The sequence below is a fragment of the Coregonus clupeaformis genome, unplaced genomic scaffold (genome assembly GCF_020615455.1).
Source record: "Coregonus clupeaformis isolate EN_2021a unplaced genomic scaffold, ASM2061545v1 scaf2473, whole genome shotgun sequence".
Classification (NCBI taxonomy): Eukaryota; Metazoa; Chordata; class Actinopteri; order Salmoniformes; family Salmonidae; genus Coregonus; species Coregonus clupeaformis.
This window is the reverse complement of record NW_025535927.1, coordinates 43,996-69,392: the sequence shown is the minus strand read 5'-3', so window position 1 is coordinate 69,392 and position 25,397 is coordinate 43,996. Positions and strand designations below refer to the sequence as shown.

At 48.8% G+C, this 25,397-nt stretch overlaps 1 protein-coding gene across 1 annotated transcript in view; it reads right to left on the bottom strand.

Moving 5' to 3' along the window:
- Positions 1-3,160: 3,160 nt before the first annotated feature.
- Positions 3,161-25,397, bottom strand: part of LOC121543342 (coiled-coil domain-containing protein 146) — a gene marked incomplete at its 5' end in the record, with an annotated part of 65,479 nt that continues 43,242 nt past the window's right edge. Inside the window, 5 exons of the mRNA XM_045219556.1 lie at positions 3,161-3,457; positions 3,783-3,929; positions 4,207-4,308; positions 5,609-5,746; positions 6,016-6,144. Coding sequence (XP_045075491.1) covers positions 3,257-3,457; positions 3,783-3,929; positions 4,207-4,308; positions 5,609-5,746; positions 6,016-6,144 — 717 coding nt within the window. The remainder of the gene's footprint in view (positions 3,458-3,782; positions 3,930-4,206; positions 4,309-5,608; positions 5,747-6,015; positions 6,145-25,397) is intronic.

Below are 25,397 nucleotides of genomic sequence, written 5' to 3'. Positions count from 1 at the left end.
TGTTTGGTCCAGGTCTACAGTATATCTCAATGTGTTTGGTCCAGGTCTACAGTATATCTCAATGTGTTTGGTCCAGGTCTACAGTATATCTCACTGTGTTTGGTCCAGGTCTACAGTATATCTCAATGTGTTTGGTCCAGGTCTATATCTCACTGTGTTTGGTCCAGGTCTACAGTATATCTCAATGTGTTTGTTCCAGGTCTCAGTATATCTCAATGTGTTTGGTCCAGGTCTACAGTATATCTCAATGTGTTTGGTCCAGGTCTACAGTATATCTCACTGTGTTTGGTCCAGGTCTCGTATATCTCAATGTGTTTGGTCTAGGGTCTATATCTCACTGTGTTTGGTCCAGGTCTACATCTCAATGTGTTTGGTCCAGGTCTCAGTATATCTCACTGTGTTTGGTCCAGGTCTCAGTATATCTCACTGTGTTTTGGTCCAGGTCTACAGTATATCTCACTGTGTTTGGTCCAGGTCTACAGTATATCTCACTGTGTTTGGTCCAAGTATACAGTATATCTCACTGTGTTTGGTCCAGGTCTACAGTATATCTCACTGTGTTTGGTCCAAGTATACAGTATATCTCACTGTGTTTGGTCCAGGTCTACAGTATATCTCACTGTGTTTGGTCCAAGTATACAGTATATCTCACTGTGTTTGGTCCAGGTCTACAGTATATCTCACTGTGTTTGGTCCAGGTCTACAGTATATCTCACTGTGTTTAGTCCAGGGTCTACAGTATATCTCACTGTGTTTGGTCCAGGTCTACAGTATATCTCACTGTGTTTGGTCCAGGTCTACAGTATATCTCAATGTGTTTGGTCCAGGTCTACAGTATATCTCAATGTGTTTGGTCCAGGTCTACAGTATATCTCAATGTGTTTGGTCCAGGTCTACAGTATATCTCACTGTGTTTGGTCCAGGTCTACAGTATATCTCAATGTGTTTGGTCCAGGTCTACAGTATATCTCACTGTGTTTGGTCCAGGTCTACATCTCAATGTGTTTGGTCCAGGTCTATATCTCAATGTGTTTGGTCCAGGTCTACATCTCAATGTGTTTGGTCCAGGTCTACATCTCAATGTGTTTGGTCCAGGTCTATATCTCAATGTGTTTGGTCCAGGTCTACAGTATATCTCAATGTGTTTGGTCCAGGTCTAGATCTCAATGGGTTTAGGTTCAGGTCTATATCTCAATGGGTTTAGGTTCAGGTCTATATCTCAATGTGTTTGGTCCAGGTCTAGATCTCAATGTGTTTGGTCCAGGTCTATATCTCAATGTGTTTGGTTCAGGTCTATATCTCAATGTGTTTGGTCCAGGTCTATATCTCAATGGGTTTAGGTCCAGGTCTACATTTCAATGTGTTTGGTCCAAGTCTACAGTATATCTCACTGTGTTTGGTCCAGGGTCTATATCTCAATGGGTTTAGTCCAGGTCTACAGTATACAGTGGGGAGAACAAGTATTTGATACACTGCCGATTTTGCAGGTTTTCCTACTTACAAAGCATGTAGAGGTCTGTAATTATTATCATAGGTACACTTCAACTGTGAGAGACGGAATCTAAAACAAAAATCCAGAAAATCACATTGTATGATTTTTAAGTAATTAATTTGCATTTTATTTCATGACATAAGTATTTGATCACCTACCAACCAGTAAGAATTCCGGCTCTCACAGACCTGTCAGTTTTTCTTTAAGAAGCCCTCCTGTTCTCCACTCATTACCTGTATTAACTGCACCTGTTTGAACTCGTTACCTGTATAAAAGACACCTGTCCACACACTCAATCAAACAGACTCCAACCTCTCCACAATGGCCAAGACCAGAGAGCTGTGTAAGGACATCAGGGATAAAATTGTAGACCTGCACAAGGCTGGGATGGGCTACGGACAATAGGCAAGCAGCTTGGTGAGAAGGCAACAACTGTTGGTGCAATTATTAGAAAATGGAAGAAGTTCAAGATGACGGTCAATCACCCTCGGTCTGGGGCTCCATGCAAGATCTCACCTCGTGGGGCATCAATGATCATGAGGAAGGTGAGGATCAGCCCAGAACTACACGGCAGGACCTGGTCAATGACCTGAAGAGCTGGGACCACAGTCTCAAAGAAAACCATTAGTAACACACTACGCCCGTCATGGATTAAAATCCTGCAGCGCACGCAAGGTCCCCCTGCTCAAGCCAAGCGCATGTCCAGGCCCGTCTGAAGTTTGCCAAATGACCATCTGGATGATCCAGAGGAGGAATGGGAGAAGGTCATGTGGTCTGATGAGACAAAAATTGAGCTTTTTGGTCTAAACTCCACTCGCCGTGTTTGGAGGAAGAAGAAGGATGAGTACAACCCCAAGAACACCATCCCAACCGTGAAGCATGGAGGTGGAAACATCATTCTTTGGGGATGCTTTGCTGCAAAGGGGACAGGAACGACTGCACCGTATTGAGGGGAGGATGGATGGGGCCATGTATCGCGAGATCTTGGCCAACAACCTCCTTCCCTCAGTAAGAGCATTGAAGATGGAGTCGTGGCTGGGTCTTCCAGCATGACAACGACCCGAAACACACAGCCAGGGCAACTAAGGAGTGGCCGTAGAAGCATCTCAAGGTCCTGGAGTGGCCTAGCCAGTCTCAGACCTGAACCCAATAGAAAATCTTTGGAGGGAGCTGAAAGTCTGTATTGCCCAGCGACAGCCCCGAAACCTGAAGGATCTGGAGAAGGTCTGTATGGAGGAGTGGGCCAAAAACCCTGCTGCAGTGTGTGCAAACCTGGTCAAGACCTACAGGAAACGTATGATCTCTGTAATTGCAAACAAAGGTTTCTGTACCAAATATTAAGTTCTGCTTTTCTGATGTATCAAATACCTATGTCGTGCAATAAAATGCAAATTAATTACTTAAAAATCATACAATGTGATTTTCTGGATTTTTGTTTTAGATTCCGTCTCTCACAGTTGAAGTGTACCTATGATAAAATGACAGACCTCTACATGCTTTGTAAGTAGGAAAACCTGCAAAATCGGCAGTGTATCAAATACTTGTTCTCCCCACTGTATCTCAATGTGTTTGGTCCAGGTCTACAGTATATCTCAATGTGTTTGGTCCAAGTATACAGTATATCTCACTGTGTTTGGTCCAGGTCTACAGTATATCTCACTGTGTTTGGTCCAGGTCTACAGTATATCAATGTGTTTGGTCCAGGTCTACAGTATATCAATGTGTTTGGTCCAGGTCTATATCTCAATGGGTTTAGGTCCAAGTCTATATCTCAATGGGTTTAGGTTCAGGCTTGCGGATGTGTCTGATGTTGTTGCCAGGCTCGGAGGGTTTGAAGGGGGCCAGGGCTCCGTAGGGCTTGGGCAGGGGCAGGGTGTCCCCCAGGGGGATGTAGGCGTTGGGCCGGGCCTCGGCTGTGGTGTACACCCCACTGGGGAGCTGGGTCCTCTCCTCCTCCTCCACCAGCTGTAACAGAGGAGAGAATAGAGGTTCTCTACATAGTAAATTATATACATCTAAAAGAGTATCTAGAAATGTACTGGAGAGAACAGGGTTCAATGTACTGAACGTTGCAGATAGAAATACCATGAATAGAGCTGACACGATTCCTCATTCATTACACGTCAGAGAAGCACGTCTATTCTACATCAAACTTTTCTATCTGATTGCCAGAAAGTCAAAGTGTTAAATGCAGTACAAAAGTTCAGTATCGAGTTCAACATTATGAATTCATCCATGAATTATCCATAATTCTAACTCCTGTGGTAGAGGGCCATGGAGGGTGACTGACCCTGTCCTTCTCCTGCTGGTCGGCCTGTCTGCGCTTCTCGTCCCTGAGGATGTGTTGCCACTCCAGCTCCAGGTCTTCAGAGGGGGGCAGACCCTGGTCCAGACGGCGGTGGCAGGTGTCCAGGAAGAGCTCCCTCTCCTTCAGCTCCTGACGGGTGGGATCAGGACAACATGGAATGTCAGGAAGAGGAGGATTATTAGGAGGATGTTGGCGTTTGGGTAGATCGATGTATGGAAAGAGGACGATGTCGTAAAAGCAGGAAAATCCTTAGACTTTATTTTAGCCTGGTCCCAGTTGACTACAGGGATCTACAGTATAATCCTTAGACTTTACCTTAGCCTGGTCCCAGTTGACTACAGGGATATACAGTATGGGTCCACCAGACTAGGAAATGCTGGTCAATCTAAAGGAATCTCCTATTTACCTGCTGCAGGATCATGGCGCTGGCCTGGCGCATCGACAGCTCAGACACCACAGCCATCATCCTCCTGGTTGATTCCTTGATACGACCCTGCAACTCATTCACCTGGGAGAGAGGAGACAGGGGGTTGGTTAACGGACAGACAGCCAGACAGACTGACAGATAGACAGCCAGACTGATGGACAGACGTGATATTTGAAAAGACAGAGTTTCTCTAGCCGGCGGGGTAGGTAGCCTAGTGGTTAAGAATGTTGGTCCAGTAACCGAAAGGTTGCTGGTTCGAATGACCGAGCTGACTAAGTGAAAAATCTGTCGATGTGCCCTTGAGCAAGGCACTAAACCCTAATTGCTCCATGTTCTATTAGTCTGGTCTGAACAGTACTAGCTACCGGGCTAGATTAATTTCCATCCCTGCCTCCAACACTCACACACAACATGTATATACTCAGACACACTCAGTCACCCCATAATGCACTCAAACTGATATCTAACATCCCCTAGATCAAACTAATATCTAACATCCTAAAGATCAAACTGATATCTAACATCCCCCATATCAAACTGATATCTAACATCCCCCAGATCAAACTGATATCTAACATTGCCCAGATCAAACTGATATCTAACATCCCAAAGATCAAACTGATATCTAACATCCCCCAGATCAAACTGATATCTAACATTCCCCAGATCAAACTGATATCTAACATCCCCCAGATCAAACTGATATCTAACATCCCCCAGATCAAACTGATATCTAACATCCTCCAGATCAAACTGATATCTAACATCCTCCAGATCAAACTGATATCTAACATCCCCCAGATCAAACTGATATCTAACATCCCCCAGATCCCAGAGCCTCAGCTTGGCCTGCTGGCTGCTGGGGCCCAGTGAGGTTATTTAAGCGTGCTGAGAGGATTTGCCTCAGAGTGCACAGCAACTATGGCTCATTGGCTGTGTGTGTGTGTGTGTGTGTTAGGCAGCGTGTGTCTTTGTGAGGCTGTGTGTGTGTAACATGGCTCATTGGCTCATTGAGATAACTAACAGCCTTGGCCTAGTGGGCAGGTGATGCTTCATCCAGGAGACACTGGGCTGGGCCCTGCAGGGAGCCGGGGTGAGAGGGGAGTCAGTCTGCTAGGCTGCACCAGGCACATGGAGCCACCATGCTCCAAGATCCTCTACCCCGACTGTGAGTGTGAGTGTGTGTGTCTGTACCTTCTTGCTACCTCCTGTGTGTGTGTGTCTGTGTATGTGTGTGTACCTTCTTGGTTACTTCCTGTTTGTGTGTGTGTGTGCACCTTCTTGGTTACTTCCTGTCTCTGTGTGTGTGTGTGTACCTTCTTGGTTACTTCCTGTCTCTGTGTGTGTGTGTGTGTGTGTGTGTGTGTGTGTGTGTGAGTACCTTCTTGGCTAGCTCCAGTGTGTCCTGCTTGCCATTTTCGGCTTTAGCTCTGATTCGCTGAGAAAGCCGGGTCACCTGCTCATACACCAAGTCCTTCTCCAGGAGCAGCTCTTCCCGCTCCGCCAAGCCAACCTCCAACTGAACACACACACACACACACACACACACACACATTAACCCACATTAACATGAGACAGCTTTAACCTCAATCAATTGTAACGACGGGATATGATTAATTGGTGGTAATCTTGATTGATTACTTTATTTCCCACTAGAAAGAAAGAAAGGTGGCATAGTTTGTCTTCTTAGTCTCCTTCAGATACACTGATCGTTTAGACTCAGACCTACCCACTGTTCTGAAATCTGCCTGCATGACTGTAAAGCAGCTTCAGTACTGTAGGCTTTACCTGTTCTATCTTCTGGATGAGTTCAACATGAGATGGGTCGTTCCCCTCCAGCTCTCTGGCCCTGTTCTCCTGTCCTGGGTCCTCCAAGGCCTTCTCTAGCTCCAACATACGCTCCTTACACTCTGACAGCTACAGGAGGAGGAGAGAGAAGAGAGGAGAGGAGAGCAGAGAGAAGAGGAGATGACAGAGAAGAGAGTAGAAGAGAGGAGAGGACAGAGAAGAGAGGAGAAGAGAGGAGAGGACAGAGAAGAGAGGAGAAGAGAGGAGAGAGGAGAAGAGAGGAGAGGACAGAGAAGAGAGGAGAAGAGAGGAGAGGACAGAGAAGAGAGGAGAGGAGAGGAGAGAAGAGGACAGAGAAGAGAGGAGAAGAGAGGAGAGCAGAGAGAAGAGGAGAGGACAGAGAAGAGAGGAGAAGAGAGGAGAGCAGAGAGAAGAGGAGAGGACAGAGAAGAGAGGAGAAGAGAGGACGGAGAGGAGAGGAGAGGACAGAGAAGAGAGGAGAAGAGAAGAGAAGAGAAGAGAAGAGAAGAGAAGAGGAGAGGAGAGGAGAGGAGAGGAGAGGAGAGGAAAGGAAAGGAGAGAAGGGATGAGAGGATAGAGAAGAGAGGAGAAGAGAGGAGAGGAGAAGAGGAGAGAGGAGAAGAGAGAGGAGGCGAGAGGAGAAGAGAGAGGAGAGAGAAGAGGAGAGGAGAGGAGAGAGAGGAGAAGAGAGGAGAGAGAAGAGGAGAGAGGAGAGAGAGGAGAGGAGAAAGAAGATGAGAGAGGAGTGAAGAGGAGATGGCAGAGAAGAGAGGAGAGGAGAGAAGAGGAGAGGACAGAGAAGAGAGGAGAAGAGAGGAGAGGACAGAGAAGAGAGGAGAAGAGAGGAGAGGACAGAGAAGAGAGGAGAAGAGAGGAGAGGACAGAGAAGAGAGGAGAAGAGAGGAGAGGACAGAGAAGAGAGAAGAGAAGAGAAGAGATGAGAAGAGAGGACAGAGAAGAGAGGACAGAGAAGAGAGGAGAGGACAGAGAAGAAAGGAAAGAGAGGAGAGGAGAGGAGAGGAGAGAGAAGAGCAGAGGGGAAGAGAGAGGAGAGGAGAGAGGAGAAGAGAGGAGAGGAGAGGGAAGAGAGCAGATAGAAGAGAGCAGAGGAGAAGAGAAGAGATGAGAAGAGAGGACAGAGAAGAGAGGACAGAGAAGAGAGGAGAGGACAGAGAAGAGAGGAAAGAGAGGAGAGGAGAGGAGAGAGAAGAGCAGAGGGGAAGAGAGAGGAGAGGAGAGGAGAGGAGAGGGAAGAGAGCAGATAGAAGAGAGCAGAGGAGAAGAGAAGAGAGAAAAGGAGAAGAGAGGAGAGAGGAGAGAGGAGAGAAGAGAGGAGAGGAGAGAGAAAAGAGGAGGAGATAGAAGAGAAGAGGAGAGAGAAGAGAGGAGAGAGTAGACGAGAGGAGAGAGAACAGAGGAGAGAGAGGAGAGGAGAGAGAAGAGGAGGAGAGAGAAGAGGAGGAGAGAGGAGAGAGAAGAAGAGAGAGGAGAGGAGAAGAGAGGAGAGAGGAGAGGAGAGAGGAGAGAGAAGAAGAGAGAGGAGAAGAGAGGAGAGAGGAGAGGAGCGAAGAGGAGAGAGGAGAAGAGAGGAGAGAGGAAAGAGGAGAGGAGAGAATAGAGGAGAGAGAAGAGAGAAGAAGAGAGAGGAGAAGAGAGGAGAGAGGAGAAGAGAGGAGAGGAGAGGGGAGGAGAGAGGAGAAGAGAGGAGAGAGATGAGAGGAGAGGAGAAGAGAGGAGAAGAGAGGAGAGAGAAGAGGAGATAGAAGAGAGAAGAAGAGAGAGGAGAAGAGAGGAGAGAGGAGAAGAGAGGAGAGGAGAGAGGAGGAGAGAGGAGAAGAGAGGAGAGAGATGAGAGGAGAGAAGAGAGGAGAAGAGAGGAGAGAGAAGAGAGGAGAGGAGAAAGGAGAAGAGAGGAGAGGAGAGAGGAGGAGAGAGGAGAAGAGAGGAGAGGAGAGAGAGAGAGGAGAGAGGAGGAGAGAGGAGAGAGAGAGAGAGAGGAGAGGGAGAGAGAGGAGAAGAGAGGAGAGAGAAGAGAAGAGGAGAGAGAAGAGAAAAGAAGAGAGAGGAGAAGAGAGGAGAGGAGAAAGAAGATGAGAGAGGAGAGAAGAGATGAGAAGAGAGGAGAGGAGAGAAGAGGACAGAGAAGAGAGGAGAGCAGAGAGAAGAGAAGAGAGGAGAGAGAAGAGAGGAGAGGAGAGGAGAGAAGAGAGGAGAGAGAAGAGAGGAAAGGAGAGAAGAGAGGAGAGGAGAGAGAAGAGAAGAGAGGAGAGAGAAGAGAGGAGAGAGGAGAGGAGAGGAGAGAGAAGAGAGGAGAGAGAAGAGAGGAGAGAGGAGAAGAGAAGAGAGAGAAGAGGAGAGAGGAGAGAGAGGAGAGGAGAAGAGAGGAGAGAGGAGAAGAGAGGAGAGGACAGAGAAGAGATGAGAAGAGAAGAGAGGAGAGGACAGAGAAGAGAGGAGAGGGCAGAGAAGAGAGGAGAAGAGAGGAGAGAGGAGGAGAGAGAAGAGCAGAGAGGAAGAGAGAGGAGCGAAAAGAGGAGAGAGGAGTAGAAGAGAGAAGAGAGAAGACAGCAGGAGAGAGGAGAGAGGAGAAGAGAGGAGAATAGAGGAGAGAGAAGAGGAAAGAGGAGAGATGAGAAGAGAGAGAGGAGAAGAGAGGAGAGGAGAGAGGACAAGAGAGGAGAGAGGAGGAGAGAGGAGGAGAGAGGAGGGAGAAGAGAGAGAAGAGAGGAGAGAGAAAAGAAGAGAGAAGAGAGGAGAGAGAAAAGAGGAGAGAGAAGAGAGGAGAAGAGGAGAGAGGAGAAGAGAGGAGAAGAGAGGAGAGAGGAGCGAAGAGATGAGAGAGGAGTAGAAGAGAGAAGAGATGAGAGAGAAGAGAGGAGAGAGAAGAGAGGAGGACAGAGGAGAGAGAAGAAGAGAGGAGAGGAGAGAGAAGAGAGGAGAAGAGAGGAGAAGAGAGGAGAGAAGTCGACTTTATTATCCATGAGGATAACCAGAGACCAGTGGAGGCTGCTGAGGGGAGGACGGCTCATAATAATGGCTGGAACGGAGCAGATGGAATGGCATCAAACACATGGAAACCATTTGTTTGATGTATTTGATACCATTCCACCTACTCCGCTCCATTACCACAAGCCCGTCCTACCCAATTAAGGTGCCACCAACCAGAGACCAACTCGACCTCACAATCATCTAAATTGTGTTGGGATGATTTGTTAGACAAGGGGCGGCAGGTAGCTTAGTGGTTAAGAGCGTTGTGCCAGTAGGCGAAAGGTCGCTGGTTCTAATCCCCGAGCCGACTAGGTGAAAAATCTGTCAATGTGCCCTTGAGCAAGGCACTTAACCCTAATTGCTCCTGTAAGAGCGTCAACTCCAAAAACTAAACAAAAAAAAACACCACGATAGAAGTCAATGGGGCTTGTTTCAGCCTGAAGAGCAACTTAATGGAGTAGGCTTCCTTTCCTGGTAATCATTTATTAGCATTCATAGGGTTTGTTTCTGCATGAGTTGCAGGTTAATAATGTGTAGGCTTCCTTTCCTGGTAATCATTTCTTATTATTCATGGTATTACTGTAGACCCCAGAATGGAGATTTGGGATGTGCATATCTTTCACACAGCCATGGTTTCTACACAGGGCCGTGCATGTGGAGCTCCACGCCACGGTATGAATGAACACGTTGGGAGACATATCACCACCGTCTCCTTTTCCAGTTGAAGCTTTCTAATGAAGCAGAGCTGATTGGCAGGAGAAGAGGTCAACAGACACTAAGAAAGAGTCATTTCCTTCCTTTTCTTCTTCTCTTCTGCCTTTAATGAAGGAGGGATAACCCTAGCAGGTCTGTGACAGGACTAGCGTAGCTGCATTGGTGGGACTCCTGTTTAACACCACACATCTCATATGATTAACGTCATGGAGTCCAATGGAAGTAAGCACGCTCAGAGGCAGTCTCACAGTTTCTCTGTCTCCAGTGTCTTCGTGTAACGTGATGTAATGTGCATGTGTTCTAAGCAATATCCTCCATGTACTCTAACAATGGAATGAGATTTTGAAATGCCTCTGCTCTGGCATTCATAATCAACTCTGATCGACTAAAAGACGACTGCACTGTAGCCTGAGACCACCCGCAGAGAGAGAGAGAGAGACAGAGAGGAAAGAGAGAAAAAGAGAGAGAGAACGAGAGAATGTGAGAGTGAGAGATTGGATCTGAGACCTACATTACATTAGAGGTTGATGATTTACTATGTGATTTAACCACTCTGCACACCACCCTCACATCAGTCACATAAGTCAGAGAGAGCCAGAGAGAGCTGCATGCTGAGGCCCATAGTGGAGGACATGAACCTCTCTGTCACACTGCCTGACTGGCTGACTGACTGACTGACTGTCTAGTTGGCTAACTGTCTCACTGCCTGACTGACTGACTGGTTGGCTAACTGTCACACTGCCTGACTGGCTGACTGGCTGTCTGACTGACTGTCTGTCTGATTGGCTAACTGTATCACTGCCTGACTGGCTGACTGACTGACTGACTGTCTGGTTGGCTAACTGTCTCACTGCCTGACTGACTGTCTGGTTGGCTAACTGTCACACTGCCTGACTGGCTGACTGACTGACTGGTTGGCTAACTGTCTCACTGTCTGACTGACTGTCTGGTTGGCTAACTGTCACACTGCCTGACTGGCTGACTGGCTGACTGACTGTCTGGTTGGCTAACTGTATCACTGCCTGACTGACTGTCTGGTTGGCTAACTGTCTCACTCCCTGACTGACTGTCTGGTTGGCTAACTGTCACACTGCCTGACTGGCTGACTGGCTGACTGACTGACTGTCTGTCTGTCTGGTTGGTTAACTGTCACACTGCCTGACTGTCTCACTGCCTGACTGACTGTCTGGTTGGCTAACTGTCACACTGGCTGACTGACTGTCTGGTTGGCTAACTGTCTCACTGCCTGACTGACTGTCTGGTTGGCTAACTGTCACACTGCCTGACTGGCTGACTGGCTGACTGGCTGACTGACTGTCTGGTTGGCTAACTGTATCACTGCCTGACTGACTGTCTGGTTGGCTAACTGTCTCACTCCCTGACTGACTGTCTGGTTGGCTAACTGTCACACTGCCTGACTGGCTGACTGTCTGACTGACTGTCTGGTTGGCTAACTGTCTAACTGTCTGACTGACTGTCTGGTTGGCTAACTGTCACACTGTCACACTGTCTCACTGTCTGACTGACTGTCTGGTTGGCTAACTGTCACACTGCCTGACTGGCTGACTGGCTGACTGACTGTCTGGTTGGCTAACTGTATCACTGCCTAACTGACTGTCTGGTTGGCTAACTGTCTCACTCCCTGACTGACTGTCTGGTTGGCTAACTGTCACACTGCCTGACTGGCTGACTGGCTGACTGACTGACTGACTGTCTGTCTGGTTGGTTAACTGTCACACTGCCTGACTGTCTCACTGCCTGCCTGACTGTCTGGTTGGCTAACTGTCACACTGGCTGACTGGCTGACTGACTGTCTGGTTGGCTAACTGTCTCACTGCCTGACTGACTGTCTGGTTGGCTAACTGTCACACTGCATGACTGGCTGACTGGCTGACTGACTGTCTGGTTGGCTAACTGTTTCACTGCCTGACTGGCTGTCTGGTTGGCTAACTGTCACACTGCCTGACTAGCAGACTGACTGACTGTCTGTCTGGTTGGCTAACTGTCTCACTGCCTGACTGACTGTCTGGTTGGCTAACTGTCACACTGCCTGACTGGCTGACTGGCTGTCTGACTGACTGTCTGTCTGGTTGGCTAACTGTATCACTGCCTGACTGGCTGACTGACTGACTGACTGTCTGGTTGGCTAACTGTCTCACTGTCTGACTGACTGTCTGGTTGGCTAACTGTCACACTGCCTGACTGGCTGACTGGCTGTCTGACTGACTGTCTGTCTGGTTGGCTAACTGTATCACTGCCTGACTGGCTGACTGACTGACTAACTGTCTGGTTGGCTAACTGTCTCACTGTCTGACTGACTGTCTGGTTGGCTAACTGTCACACTGCCTGACTGGCTGACTGGCTGACTGACTGTCTGGTTGGCTAACTGTATCACTGCCTGACTGACTGTCTGGTTGGCTAACTGTCTCACTCCCTGACTGACTGTCTGGTTGGCTAACTGTCACACTGCCTGACTGGCTGACTGTCTGACTGACTGTCTGGTTGGCTAACTGTCTAACTGTCTGACTGACTGTCTGGTTGGCTAACTGTCACACTGTCACACTGTCTCACTGTCTGACTGACTGTCTGGTTGGCTAACTGTCACACTGCCTGACTGGCTGACTGGCTGACTGACTGTCTGGTTGGCTAACTGTATCACTGCCTAACTGACTGTCTGGTTGGCTAACTGTCTCACTCCCTGACTGACTGTCTGGTTGGCTAACTGTCACACTGCCTGACTGGCTGACTGGCTGACTGACTGACTGACTGTCTGTCTGGTTGGTTAACTGTCACACTGCCTGACTGTCTCACTGCCTGCCTGACTGTCTGGTTGGCTAACTGTCACACTGGCTGACTGGCTGACTGACTGTCTGGTTGGCTAACTGTCTCACTGCCTGACTGACTGTCTGGTTGGCTAACTGTCACACTGCATGACTGGCTGACTGGCTGACTGACTGTCTGGTTGGCTAACTGTCTCACTGCCTGACTGGCTGTCTGGTTGGCTAACTGTCACACTGCCTGACTAGCAGACTGACTGACTGTCTGTCTGGTTGGCTAACTGTCTCACTGCCTGACTGACTGTCTGGTTGGCTAACTGTCACACTGCCTGACTGGCTGACTGGCTGTCTGACTGACTGTCTGTCTGGTTGGCTAACTGTATCACTGCCTGACTGGCTGACTGACTGACTGACTGTCTGGTTGGCTAACTGTCTCACTGTCTGACTGACTGTCTGGTTGGCTAACTGTCACACTGCCTGACTGGCTGACTGGCTGACTGACTGTCTGGTTGGCTAACTGTATCACTGCCTGACTGAATGTCTGGTTGGCTAACTGTCTCACTCCCTGACTGACTGTCTGGTTGGCTAACTGTCACACTGCCTGACTGGCTGACTGGCTGACTGACTGTCTGTATGGTTGGCTAACTGTATCACTGCCTGACTGGCTGACTGACTGACTGTCTGTCTGGTTGGCTAACTGTCTCACTGTCTGACTGACTGTCTGGTTTGCTAATTGTCTCAGTGCCTGACTGGCTGACTGTCTGGTTGGCTAACTGTCTCACTGTCTGACTGACTGACTGTCTGGTTGGCTAACTGTCTCACTGTCTGACTGACTGACTGTCTGGTTGGCTAACTGTCTCACTGCCTGACTGACTGACTGACTGTCTGGCTAACTGTCTCACTGTCTGACTGACTGTCTCGTTGGCTAACTGTCTCACTGCCTGACTGACTGACTGTCTGGTTGGCTAACTGGCTCACTGCCTGACCATCTGGTTGGCTAACTGTATCACTGTCTGACTGACTGTCTGGTTGGCTAACTGTCTCAGTGCTTGACTGACTGTCTGGTTGGCTAACTGTATCACTGTCTGACTGACTCTGGTTGGCTAACTGTCTCACTGCCTGACTGCCTGACTGACTGACTGTCTGGTTTGCTAACTGTATCCGTGCCTGACTGACTGTCTGGTTGGCTAACTGTCTCACTGCCTGACTGACTGACTGTTTGGTTGGCTAACTGTCTCACTGCCTGACTGACTGTCTGGTTGGCTAACTGTCTCACTGCCTGACTGACTGACTGGTTGGCTAACTGTCTCACTGCCTGACTGACTGTCTGGTTGGCTAACTGTCTCACTGCCTGACTGACTGTCTGGTTGGCTAACTGTCTCACTGCCTGACTGACTGTCTGGTTGGCTAACTGTCTCACTGCCTGACTGACTGTCTGGTTGGCTAATTGTCTCACTGCCTGACTGACTGTCTGGTTGGCTAACTGTCTCACTGCCTGACTGGCTGACTGGTTGGCTAACTGTCTCACTGCCTGACTGACTGTCTGGTTGAATAACTGTCTCACTGCCTGACTGACTGTCTGGTTGGCTAACTGTCTCACTGCTTGACTGACTAACTGTCTGGTTGGCTAACTGTCTCACTGACTGACTGACTGTCTGGTTGGCTAACTGTCTCACTGCTTGACTGACTAACTGTCTGGTTGGCTAACTGTCTCACTGCCTGACTGACTGTCTGGTTGGCTAACTGTCTCACTGCCTGACTGACTGACTGGTTGGCTAACTGTGTCACTGCCTGACTGACTGTCTGGTTGGCTAACTGTCTCACTGCCTGACTGCCTGACTGACTGACTGTCTGGTTTGCTAACTGTATCCGTGCCTGACTGACTGTCTGGTTGGCTAACTGTCTCACTGCCTGACTGACTGTCTGGTTGGCTAACTGTCTCACTGCCTGACTGCCTGACTGACTGACTGTCTGGTTTGCTAACAGTATCCGTGCCTGACTGACTGTCTGGTTGGCTAACTGTCTCACTGCCTGACTGACTGACTGTTTGGTTGGCTAACTGTCTCACTCCCTGACTGACTGTCTGGTTGGCTAACTGTCACACTGCCTGACTGGCTGACTGGCTGACTGACTGTCTGTATGGTTGGCTAACTGTATCACTGCCTGACTGGCTGACTGACTGACTGTCTGTCTGGTTGGCTAACTGTCTCACTGTCTGACTGACTGTCTGGTTTGCTAACTGTCTTAGTGCCTGACTGGCTGACTGTCTGGTTGGCTAACTGTCTCACTGTCTGACTGACTGACTGTCTGGTTGGCTAACTGTCTCACTGTCTGACTGACTGACTGTCTGGTTGGCTAACTGTCTCACTGCCTGACTGACTGACTGACTGTCTGGCTAACTGTCTCACTGTCTGACTGACTGACTGACTGTCTGGCCAGCTGTCTCACTGTCTGACTGACTGTCTCGTTGGCTAACTGTCTCACTGCCTGACTGACTGACTGTCTGGTTGGCTAACTGGCTCACTGCCTGACCATCTGGTTGGCTAACTGTATCACTGTCTGACTGACTGTCTGGTTGGCTAACTGTCTCAGTGCTTGACTGACTGTCTGGTTGGCTAACTGTATCACTGTCTGACTGACTGGCTGGTTGGCTAACTGTGTCACTGCCTGACTGACTGTCTGGTTGGCTAACTGTCTCACTGCCTGACTGCCTGACTGACTGACTGTCTGGTTTGCTAACTGTATCCGTGCCTGACTGACTGTCTGGTTGGCTAACTGTCTCACTGCCTGACTGACTGACTGTTTGGTTGGCTAACTGTCTCACTGCCTGACTGACTGTCTGGTTGGCTAACTGTCTCACTGCCTGACTGACTGTCTGGTTGGCTAACTGTCTCACTGCCTGACTGACTGTCTGGTTGGCTAACTGTCTCACTGCCTGACTGACTAACTGTCTGGTTGGCTAACTGTCACTGCCTGACTAACTGTCTGGTTGGCTAACTGTCTCACTGCCTGACTGACTGTCTGGTTGGCTAACTGTCGCACTGCCTGACTGACTGACTGGTTGGCCAACTGTCTCAATGCCTGACTGACTGACTGGCTGGTTGGCTAACTGTCTCACTGCCTGACTGACTGACTGGTTGGCTAACTGTCTCACTGCCTGACTAACTGTCTGGTTGGCTAACTATCACTGCCTGACTAACTGTCTGGTTGGCTAACTGTCTCACTGCCTGACTGACTGTCTGGTTGGCTAACTGTCTCACTGCCTGACTGACTGACTGACTGGTTGGCCAACTGCCTCAATGCCTGACTGACTGACTGACTGGTTGGCTAACTGTCTCACTGCCTGACTGACTGACTGGTTGGCTAACTGTCTCACTGCCTGACTGACTGTCTGGTTGGCTAACTGTCTCACTGCCTGACTGACTGTCTGGTTGGCTAACTGTCTCACTGCCTGACTGACTGTCTGGTTGGCTAACTGTATCACTGTCTGACTGACTGACTGGTTGGCTAACTGTGTCACTGCCTGACTGACTGTCTGGTTGGCTAACTGTCTCACTGCCTGACTGCCTGACTGACTGACTGTCTGGTTTGCTAACTGTATCCGTGCCTGACTGACTGTCTGGTTGGCTAACTGTCTCACTGCCTGACTGACTGACTGTTTGGTTGGCTAACTGTCTCACTGCCTGACTGACTGTCTGGTTGGCTAACTGTCTCACTGCCTGACTGACTGTCTGGTTGGCTAACTGTCTCACTGCCTGACTGACTGTCTGGTTGGCTAACTGTCTCACTGCCTGACTGACTAACTGTCTGGTTGGCTAACTGTCACTGCCTGACTAACTGTCTGGTTGGCTAACTGTCTCACTGCCTGACTGACTGTCTGGTTGGCTAACTGTCGCACTGCCTGACTGACTGACTGGTTGGCCAACTGTCTCAATGCCTGACTGACTGTCTGGTTGGCTAACTGTCTCACTGCCTGACTGACTGTCTGGTTGGCTAACTGTCTCACTGCCTGACTGACTGACTGACTGGTTGGCCAACTGCCTCAATGCCTGACTGACTGACTGACTGGTTGGCTAACTGTCTCACTGCCTGACTGACTGACTGGTTGGCTAACTGTCTCACTGCCTGACTGACTGTCTGGTTGGCTAACTGTCTCACTGCCTGACTGACTGTCTGGTTGGCTAACTGTCTCACTGCCTGACTGACTGTCTGGTTGGCTAACTGTATCACTGTCTGACTGACTGACTGGTTGGCTAACTGTGTCACTGCCTGACTGACTGTCTGGTTGGCTAACTGTCTCACTGCCTGACTGCCTGACTGACTGACTGTCTGGTTTGCTAACTGTATCCGTGCCTGACTGACTGTCTGGTTGGCTAACTGTCTCACTGCCTGACTGACTGACTGTTTGGTTGGCTAACTGTCTCACTGCCTGACTGACTGTCTGGTTGGCTAACTGTCTCACTGCCTGACTGACTGTCTGGTTGGCTAACTGTCTCACTGCCTGACTGACTGTCTGGTTGGCTAACTGTCTCACTGCCTGACTGACTAACTGTCTGGTTGGCTAACTGTCACTGCCTGACTAACTGTCTGGTTGGCTAACTGTCTCACTGCCTGACTGACTGTCTGGTTGGCTAACTGTCGCACTGCCTGACTGACTGACTGGTTGGCCAACTGTCTCAATGCCTGACTGACTGACTGGCTGGTTGGCTAACTGTCTCACTGCCTGACTGACTGACTGGTTGGCTAACTGTCTCACTGCCTGACTAACTGTCTGGTTGGCTAACTATCACTGCCTGACTAACTGTCTGGTTGGCTAACTGTCTCACTGCCTGACTGACTGTCTGGTTGGCTAACTGTCTCACTGCCTGACTGACTGACTGACTGGTTGGCCAACTGCCTCAATGCCTGACTGACTGACTGACTGGTTGGCTAACTGTCTCACTGCCTGACTGACTGACTGGTTGGCTAACTGTCTCACTGCCTGACTGACTGTCTGGTTGGCTAACTGTCTCACTGCCTGACTGACTGTCTGGTTGGCTAACTGTCTCACTGCCTGACTGACTGACTGGTTGGCTAACTGTCTCACTGCCTGACTGACTGTCTGGTTGGCTAACTGTCTCACTGCCTGACTGACTGTCTGGTTGGCTAACTGTCTCACTGCTTGACTGACTAACTGTCTGGTTGGCTAACTGTCTCACTGACTGACTGACTGACTGACTGTCTGGTTGGCTAACTGTCACTGCCTGACTAACTGTCTGGTTGGCTAACTGTCTCACTGCCTGCCTGACTGTCTGGTTGGCTAACTGTCTCACTGCCTGACTGACTGACTGGTTGGCTAACTGTCTCAATGCCTGACTGACTGACTGGCTGGTTGGCTAACTGTCTCACTGCCTGACTGACTGACTGGTTGGCTAACTGTCACTCCCTCTGTGATTCCCAAGCTAATGACACACAGGCAGGTTGGACACAGATGTGTCACTAAAACCCACATAAACAATATGGATTAGTCCCAAACGCCCCACTGGGCTCTTGCCAAAAGTATTGCATTATATAGAATATGATGCCACTGGAACGCAGGCCATGACTCTGTGCTCTGGCTCCAAATGAAGTGTGCCAGACAATACAGTATCCTGACATTAAAACTCCCACGCCCTCAGAGCACTGATAAACCAGGGAAGCTCTGAACTGTAAAACTCCCACATTCTCAAAGCACCGATAAACCAGGGCAGCTCTGTACTGTAAAACTCCCACGCTCTCAGAGCACTGATAAACCAGGGCAGCTCTGTACTGTAAAACCCCCACGCCCTCAGAGCACTGATAAACCAGGGCAGCTCTGAACTGTAAAACTCCCACATTCTCAAAGCACCGATAAACCAGGGCAGCTCTGTACTGTAAAACCCCCAAGCCCTCAGAGCACTGATTAACCAGGGCATCTCTGTACTGTAAAACCCCCACGCTCTCAGAGCACTGATAAACCAGGGCAGCTCTGTACTGTAAAACCCCCACGCCCTCAGAGCACTGATAAACCAGGGCAGCTCTCTACAGTAAAACTCCCACTCCCTCAGAGCACTGATAAACCAGGGCAGCTCTATACTGTATGCCTAATAACTCATAGCAAGACCATCAGTATCACTAATTGCCGCCACAATTGATCATTAATTGCACTGAAGTTGAATTGTTTATTTGGTTGCTTCTGGCTTGGGTCAAGGAAAGCTAGCCAGAGTGTATATTGAATTTCACATACAAACTTTAATATTTTATGCTGTGTGATCTAACAACAGATACATTCCCCTCTGAAGTGTAAACAGCCTGAGAATAAGAGATGAGACATCTGTTTCACAGTAACACATTGTTGTTTAATGTGATCACATCATGGTGGATCGTGAGAGCTGTTTACTCTCTGCCAATACTACAATCCCCCTGACTGTCTAAATCACATAGTCACCCCTGACTGTCTAAATCACATAGTCTCCCCCTGACTGTCTAAATCACATAGTCTCCCCTGACTGTCTAAATCACAGTCTCCCCCTGACTGTCTAAATCACATAGTCTCCCCTGACTGTCTAAATCACAGTCTCCCCCTGACTGTCTAAATCACATAGTCTCCCCTGACTGTCTAAATCACATAGTCTCCCCCTGACTGTCTAAATCACATAGTCTCCCCCTGACTGTCTAAATCACATAGTCTCCCCTGACTGTCTAAATCACATAGTCTCCCCCTGACTGTCTAAATCACATAGTCACCCCTGACTGTCTAAATCACATAGTCTCCCCTGACTGTCTAAATCACAGTCTCCCCCTGACTGTCTAAATCACATAGTCTCCCCTGACTGTCTAAATCACATTGTCTCCCCCTGACTGTCTAAATCACATAGTCTCCCCTGACTGTCTAAATCACATAGTCTCCCACTGACTGTCTAAATCACATAGTCTCCCCCTGACTGTCTAAATCACACAGTCTCCCCTGACTGTCTAAATCACATTGTCTCCCCTGACTGTCTAAATCACATAGTCTCCCCCTGACTGTCTAAATCACATAGTCTCCCCTGACTGTCTAAATCACATAGTCTCCCCTGACTGTCTAAATCACATAGTCTCCCCTGACTATCTAAATCACATAGTCTCCCCTGACTGTCTAAATCACATTGTCTCCCCCTGACTGTCTAAATCACATAGTCTCCCCCTGACTGTCTAAATCACATAGTCTCCCCTGACTGTCTAAATCACATAGTCTCCCCCTGACTGTCTAAATCACATAGTCTCCCCTGACTGTCTAAATCACATAGTCTCCCCTGACTGTCTAAATCACATAGTCTCCCCTGACTGTCTAAATCACATTGTCTCCCCCTGACTGTCTAAATCACATTGTCTCCCCCTGATTGTCTAAATCACATAGTCTCCCCTGACTGTCTAAATCACATTGTCTCCCCCTGACTGTCTAAATCACATAGTCTCCCCCTGACTGTCTAAATCACATAGTCTCCCCTGACTGTCTAAATCACATAGTCTCCCCTGACTGTCTAAATCACATAGTCTCCCCCTGACTGTCTAAATCACATAGTCTCCCCTGACTGTCTAAATCACATAGTCTCCCCCTGACTGTCTAAATCACATAGTCTCCCCTGACTGTCTAAATCACATAGTCTCCCCCTGACTGTCTAAATCACATAGTCTCCCCCTGACTGTCTAAATCACATAGTCTCCCCTGACTGTCTAAATCACATAGTCTCCCCCTGACTGTCTAAATCACATTGTCTCCCCTGACTGTCTAAATCACATAGTCTCCCCTGACTGTCTAAATCACATTGTCTCCCCCTGACTGTCTAAATCACATAGTCTCCCCCTGACTGTCTAAATCACATAGTCTCCCCCTGACTGTCTAAATCACATAGTCTCCCCTGACTGTCTAAATCACATAGTCTCCCCTGACTGTCTAAATCACATAGTCTCCCCTGACTGTCTAAATCACAGTCTCCCCCTGACTGTCTAAATCGCATAGTCTCCCCCTGACTGTCTAAATCACATAGTCTCCCACTGACTGTCTAAATCACATAGTCTCCCCTGACTGTCTAAATCACATAGTCTCCCCCTGACTGTCTAAATCACATAGTCTCCCCTGACTGTCTAAATCACATAGTCTCCCCCTGACTGTCTAAATCACATAGTCTCCCCTGACTGTCTAAATCACATAGTCTCCCCCTGACTGTCTAAATCACATTGTCTCCCACTGACTGTCTAAATCACATTGTTCCCCCTGACTGTCTAAATCACATAGTCTCCCCCTGACTGTCTAAATCACATAGTCTCCCCTGACTGTCTAAATCACATAGTCTCCCCCTGACTGTCTAAATCACATAGTCTCCCCTGACTGTTTAAATCACATAGTCTCCCCTGACTGTCTAAATCACATAGTCTCCCCCTGACTCTCTAAATCACATAGTCTCCCCCTGACTGTCTAAATCACATAGTCTCCCCTGACTGTCTAAATCACATAGTCTCCCCTGACTGTCTAAATCACATAGTCTCCCCCTGACTGTCTAAATCACATAGTCTCCCCCTGACTGTCTAAATCACATAGTCTCCCCCTGACTGTCTAAATCACATAGTCTCCCCTGACTGTCTAAATCACAGAGTCTCCCCCTGACTGTCTAAATCACATAGTCTCCCCTGACTGTCTAAATCACATTGTCTCCCCATGACTGTCTAAATCACATAGTCTCCCCCTGACTGTCTAAATCACATAGTCTCCCCCTGACTGTCTAAATCACATAGTCTCCCCTGACTGTCTAAATCACATTGTCTCCCCCTGACTGTCTAAATCACATAGTCTCCCCCTGACTGTCTAAATCACATAGTCTCCCCTGACTGTCTAAATCACAGAGTCTCCCCCTGACTGTCTAAATCACATAGTCTCCCCTGACTGTCTAAATCACATTGTCTCCCCCTGACTGTCTAAATCACATAGTCTCCCCCTGACTGTCTAAATCACATAGTCTCCCCCTGACTGTCTAAATCACATAGTCTCCCCTGACTGTCTAAATCACATAGTCTCCCCCTGACTGTCTAAATCACATAGTCTCCCCTGACTGTCTAAATCACATAGTCTTCCCCTGACTGTCTAAATCACATTGTCTCCCCTGACTGTCTAAATCACATAGTCTCCCCCTGACTGTCTAAATCACATAGTCTCCCCCTGACTGTCTAAATCACATAGTCTCCCCCTGACTGTCTAAATCACATTGTCTCCCCTGACTGTCTAAATCACATAGTCTCCCCTGACTGTCTAAATCACATAGTCTCCCCCTGACTGTCTAAATCACATAGTCTCCCCTGACTGTCTAAATCACAGTCTCCCCCTGACTGTCTAAATCACATAGTCTCCCCTGACTGTCTAAATCACAGTCTCCCCCTGACTGTCTAAATCACATAGTCTCCCCTGACTGTCTAAATCACATAGTCTCCCCCTGACTGTCTAAATCACATAGTCTCCCCTGACTGTCTAAATCACAGTCTCCCCCTGACTGTCTAAATCACAGTCTCCCCCTGACTGTCTAAATCACATAGTCTCCCCCTGACTGTCTAAATCACATAGTCTCCCCTGACTGTCTAAATCACATTGTCTCCCCCTGACTGTCTAAATCACATAGTCTCCCCCTGACTGTCTAAATCACATAGTCTCCCCTGACTGTCTAAATCACATAGTCTCCCCCTGACTGTCTAAATCACATAGTCTCCCTGACTGTCTAAATCACATAGTCTCCCCCTGACTGTCTAAATCACATAGTCTCCCCCTGACTGTCTAAATCACATAGTCTCCCCCTGACTGTCTAAATCACATAGTCTCCCCCTGACTGTCTAAATCACATAGTCTCCCCTGACTGTCTAAATCACATAGTCTCCCACTGACTGTCTAAATCACATAGTCTCCCCCTGACTGTCTAAATCACACAGTCTCCCCCGACTGTCTAAATCACATTGTCTCCCCCTGACTGTCTAAATCACATTGTCTCCCCCTGACTGTCTAAATCACATAGTCTCCCCTGACTGTCTAAATCACATTGTCTCCCCCTGACTGTCTAAATCACATAGTCTCCCCCTGACTGTCTAAATCACATAGTCTCCCCCTGACTGTCTAAATCACATAGTCTCCCCCTGACTGTCTAAATCACATAGTCTCCCCTGACTGTCTAAATCACATAGTCTCCCCCTGACTGTCTAAATCACATAGTCTCCCCCTGACTGTCTAAATCACATAGTCTCCCCCTGACTGTCTAAATCACATAGTCTCCCCCTGACTGTCTAAATCACATAGTCTCCCCCTGACTGTCTAAACTGCATAGTCTCCCCTGACTGTCTAAATCACATAGTCTCCCCCTGACTGTCTAAATCACATAGTCTCCCCCTGACTGTCTAAATCACATAGTCTCCCCCTGACTGTCTAAATCACATAGTCTCCCCCTGACTGTCTAAATCGCATAGTCTCCCCCTGACTGTCTAAATCACATAGTCTCCCCTGACTGTCTAAATCACATAGTCTCCCCCTGACTGTCTAAATCACATAGTCTCCCCCTGACTGTCTAAATCACATAGTCTCCCCCTGACTGTCTAAATCACATAGCCAACAGCACAGATGAGGAACAGAGGGGACAGAGGGGTGGATGGATGGATGGATGGCTTGACTGATGGATGGATGGATGGATGGCTTGACTGATGGATGGATGGATGGATGGATGGATGGATGGATGGATGGCTTGACTGATGGATGGATGGATGGATGGATGGATGGATGGATGGATGGATGGCTTGACTGATGGATGGATGGAAGGTAACGGAATAGAACAAAACTATGGTAGAATTTCCCACTGTCAGAAAGCAGCTGAGCAGGGATTGGAGAGTTGCGGAGTCTGTCCCAATTCGACCCATACTCTCCTGTGGACACAGATGGCTCTATGAGACTTGGGACCATAAGAAGCCATTGCCCCTTAGTTATTGGGGCCTGGTTCCAGAATCCAGACAGAGACATTGGGGCCATCAGGGGACATCCACTGCCTGTTGGTCATTATGGACGGATTCTAGTAAAGAGCAGTGGGCCAATGACACCCCAACCCAGGCCTCAACCCTGGCCCCATCCCCGGCTCCAACCCAGGCCTCAACCCTGGCCCCAGCCCCAGCTCCAGCCCAAGCCTCAACCATGGCCCCAGCCCCGGCTCCAACCCAGGCCTCAACCCTGGCCCCAGCCCCGGCTCCAACCCAGGCCTCAACCCTGGCCCCAGCCCCGGCTCCAACCCAGGCCTCAACCCTGGCCCCAGCTCCGGTTCCAACCCATGCCTCAACCCTGGCCCCAGCCCCGGCTCCAACCCAGGCCTCAACCCTGGCCCCAGCCCCAGCTCCAACCCATGCCTCAACCCTGGCCCCAGCCCCGGCTCCAACCCAGGCCTCAACCCTGGCCCCAGCCCCGGCTCCAACCCAGGCCTCAACCCTGGCCTGTCTGGCTGGTAGACAGAGAGAAGAATGTCTCTATAAAAGTGCCAGGGATGGAACGACAAAGGTCCCCTAGGAACCGAGGAACAACCGAGGCATGGATTCCTAGAACAGTTATGAATGAATTCACCCTTAGTTAGTGTAGTCCCCTGTAGCTCAGTTGGTAGAGCATGGCGCTTGCAACGTCAGGGTTGTGGATTCGTTTCCCACGGGGGGCCAGTATGAAAATGTATGCACTCACTAACTGTAAGTCGCTCTGGATAAGAGCGTCTGCTAAATGACGTAAATGTAAAAAGCTAACTAACTAAGATCAATGGGTGACGTCAGGAAATGAAAGTTCAAATACCACCCGTCTGATGAGGTTGTCTCTCTCAGACCTATAGCCTTTGTGACAGTGTTTTGGTTATATGATCGGTTACATTGGTACTGTAGCTAATGAGCCTCCCCTCTAACCCAGTGGTATTCAAAGTCGGGGTTGCAACCCCTAGTGGGGTCATGGGGGAACTGCAGTGGGGTCATGGGGGAACTGCAGTGGGGTCATGGGGGAACTGCAGTGGGGTCATGGGGGAACTGCAGTGGGGTCATGGGGGAACTGCAGTGGGGTCATGGGGGAACTGCAGTGGGGTCATGGGGGAACTGCAGTGGGGTCGCCCCAATGGGGTCGCCCCAAAAAGAGTACAGATGATTGTTATACGTTTTTGAAAAATATAATATATTGAGTAAATGTATTTATTGGTTTCTTTTCATTTTGATAAGAGATGAAAATGCAATGAATTGAATGTTATTTGTTGATGTAAAAATCTAAATGTACAGATTTTAAGGTTGTGTCATTAGATTTGGGCTGGGATGGGGTCGCGAGAAATTCTGGCGGAAGAAATGGGATCCCACTGAAAAAGTTTTAACACCACTGCTCTAACCCTTTGAGCACTGAACATCACAGGAGGATGGTGAAGGGAGGAATGGAGTGAATGGAATGGTATTAAACACAAGGAAACCATGTGTTTGATGGGTTTGATACCATTCCCTTCATTCCATTCAGCCCATCCTCTGATTTAGAGAGCCACTAGCCACCACTGCTGCTATTGAATCCATTAAAGACATGCTCCGGAACTTTGGTGACTAGTAAGTCTTTTTTAAACCACCTGCTTTGGGCCGGATGTGTCAATGTGTAGTTCATACATGCATAATCTATGAGCAGATTACTGTCTTAATTAGCCACGAAAGCGACTGTTTTCTGGAAGCTGTGCTGCCCCATTTTCCCTACATTTTCCCCCATGTGGGCCAGACCCTTAGCAATTCGAGTTTCAGCCAATGAGCTTCAGCCCTGCGCCATTTGAGTGACATACACACACAACAGAGCGAGAGAGAGAGCAATGACGTGGTGCACATATCTGCACATAT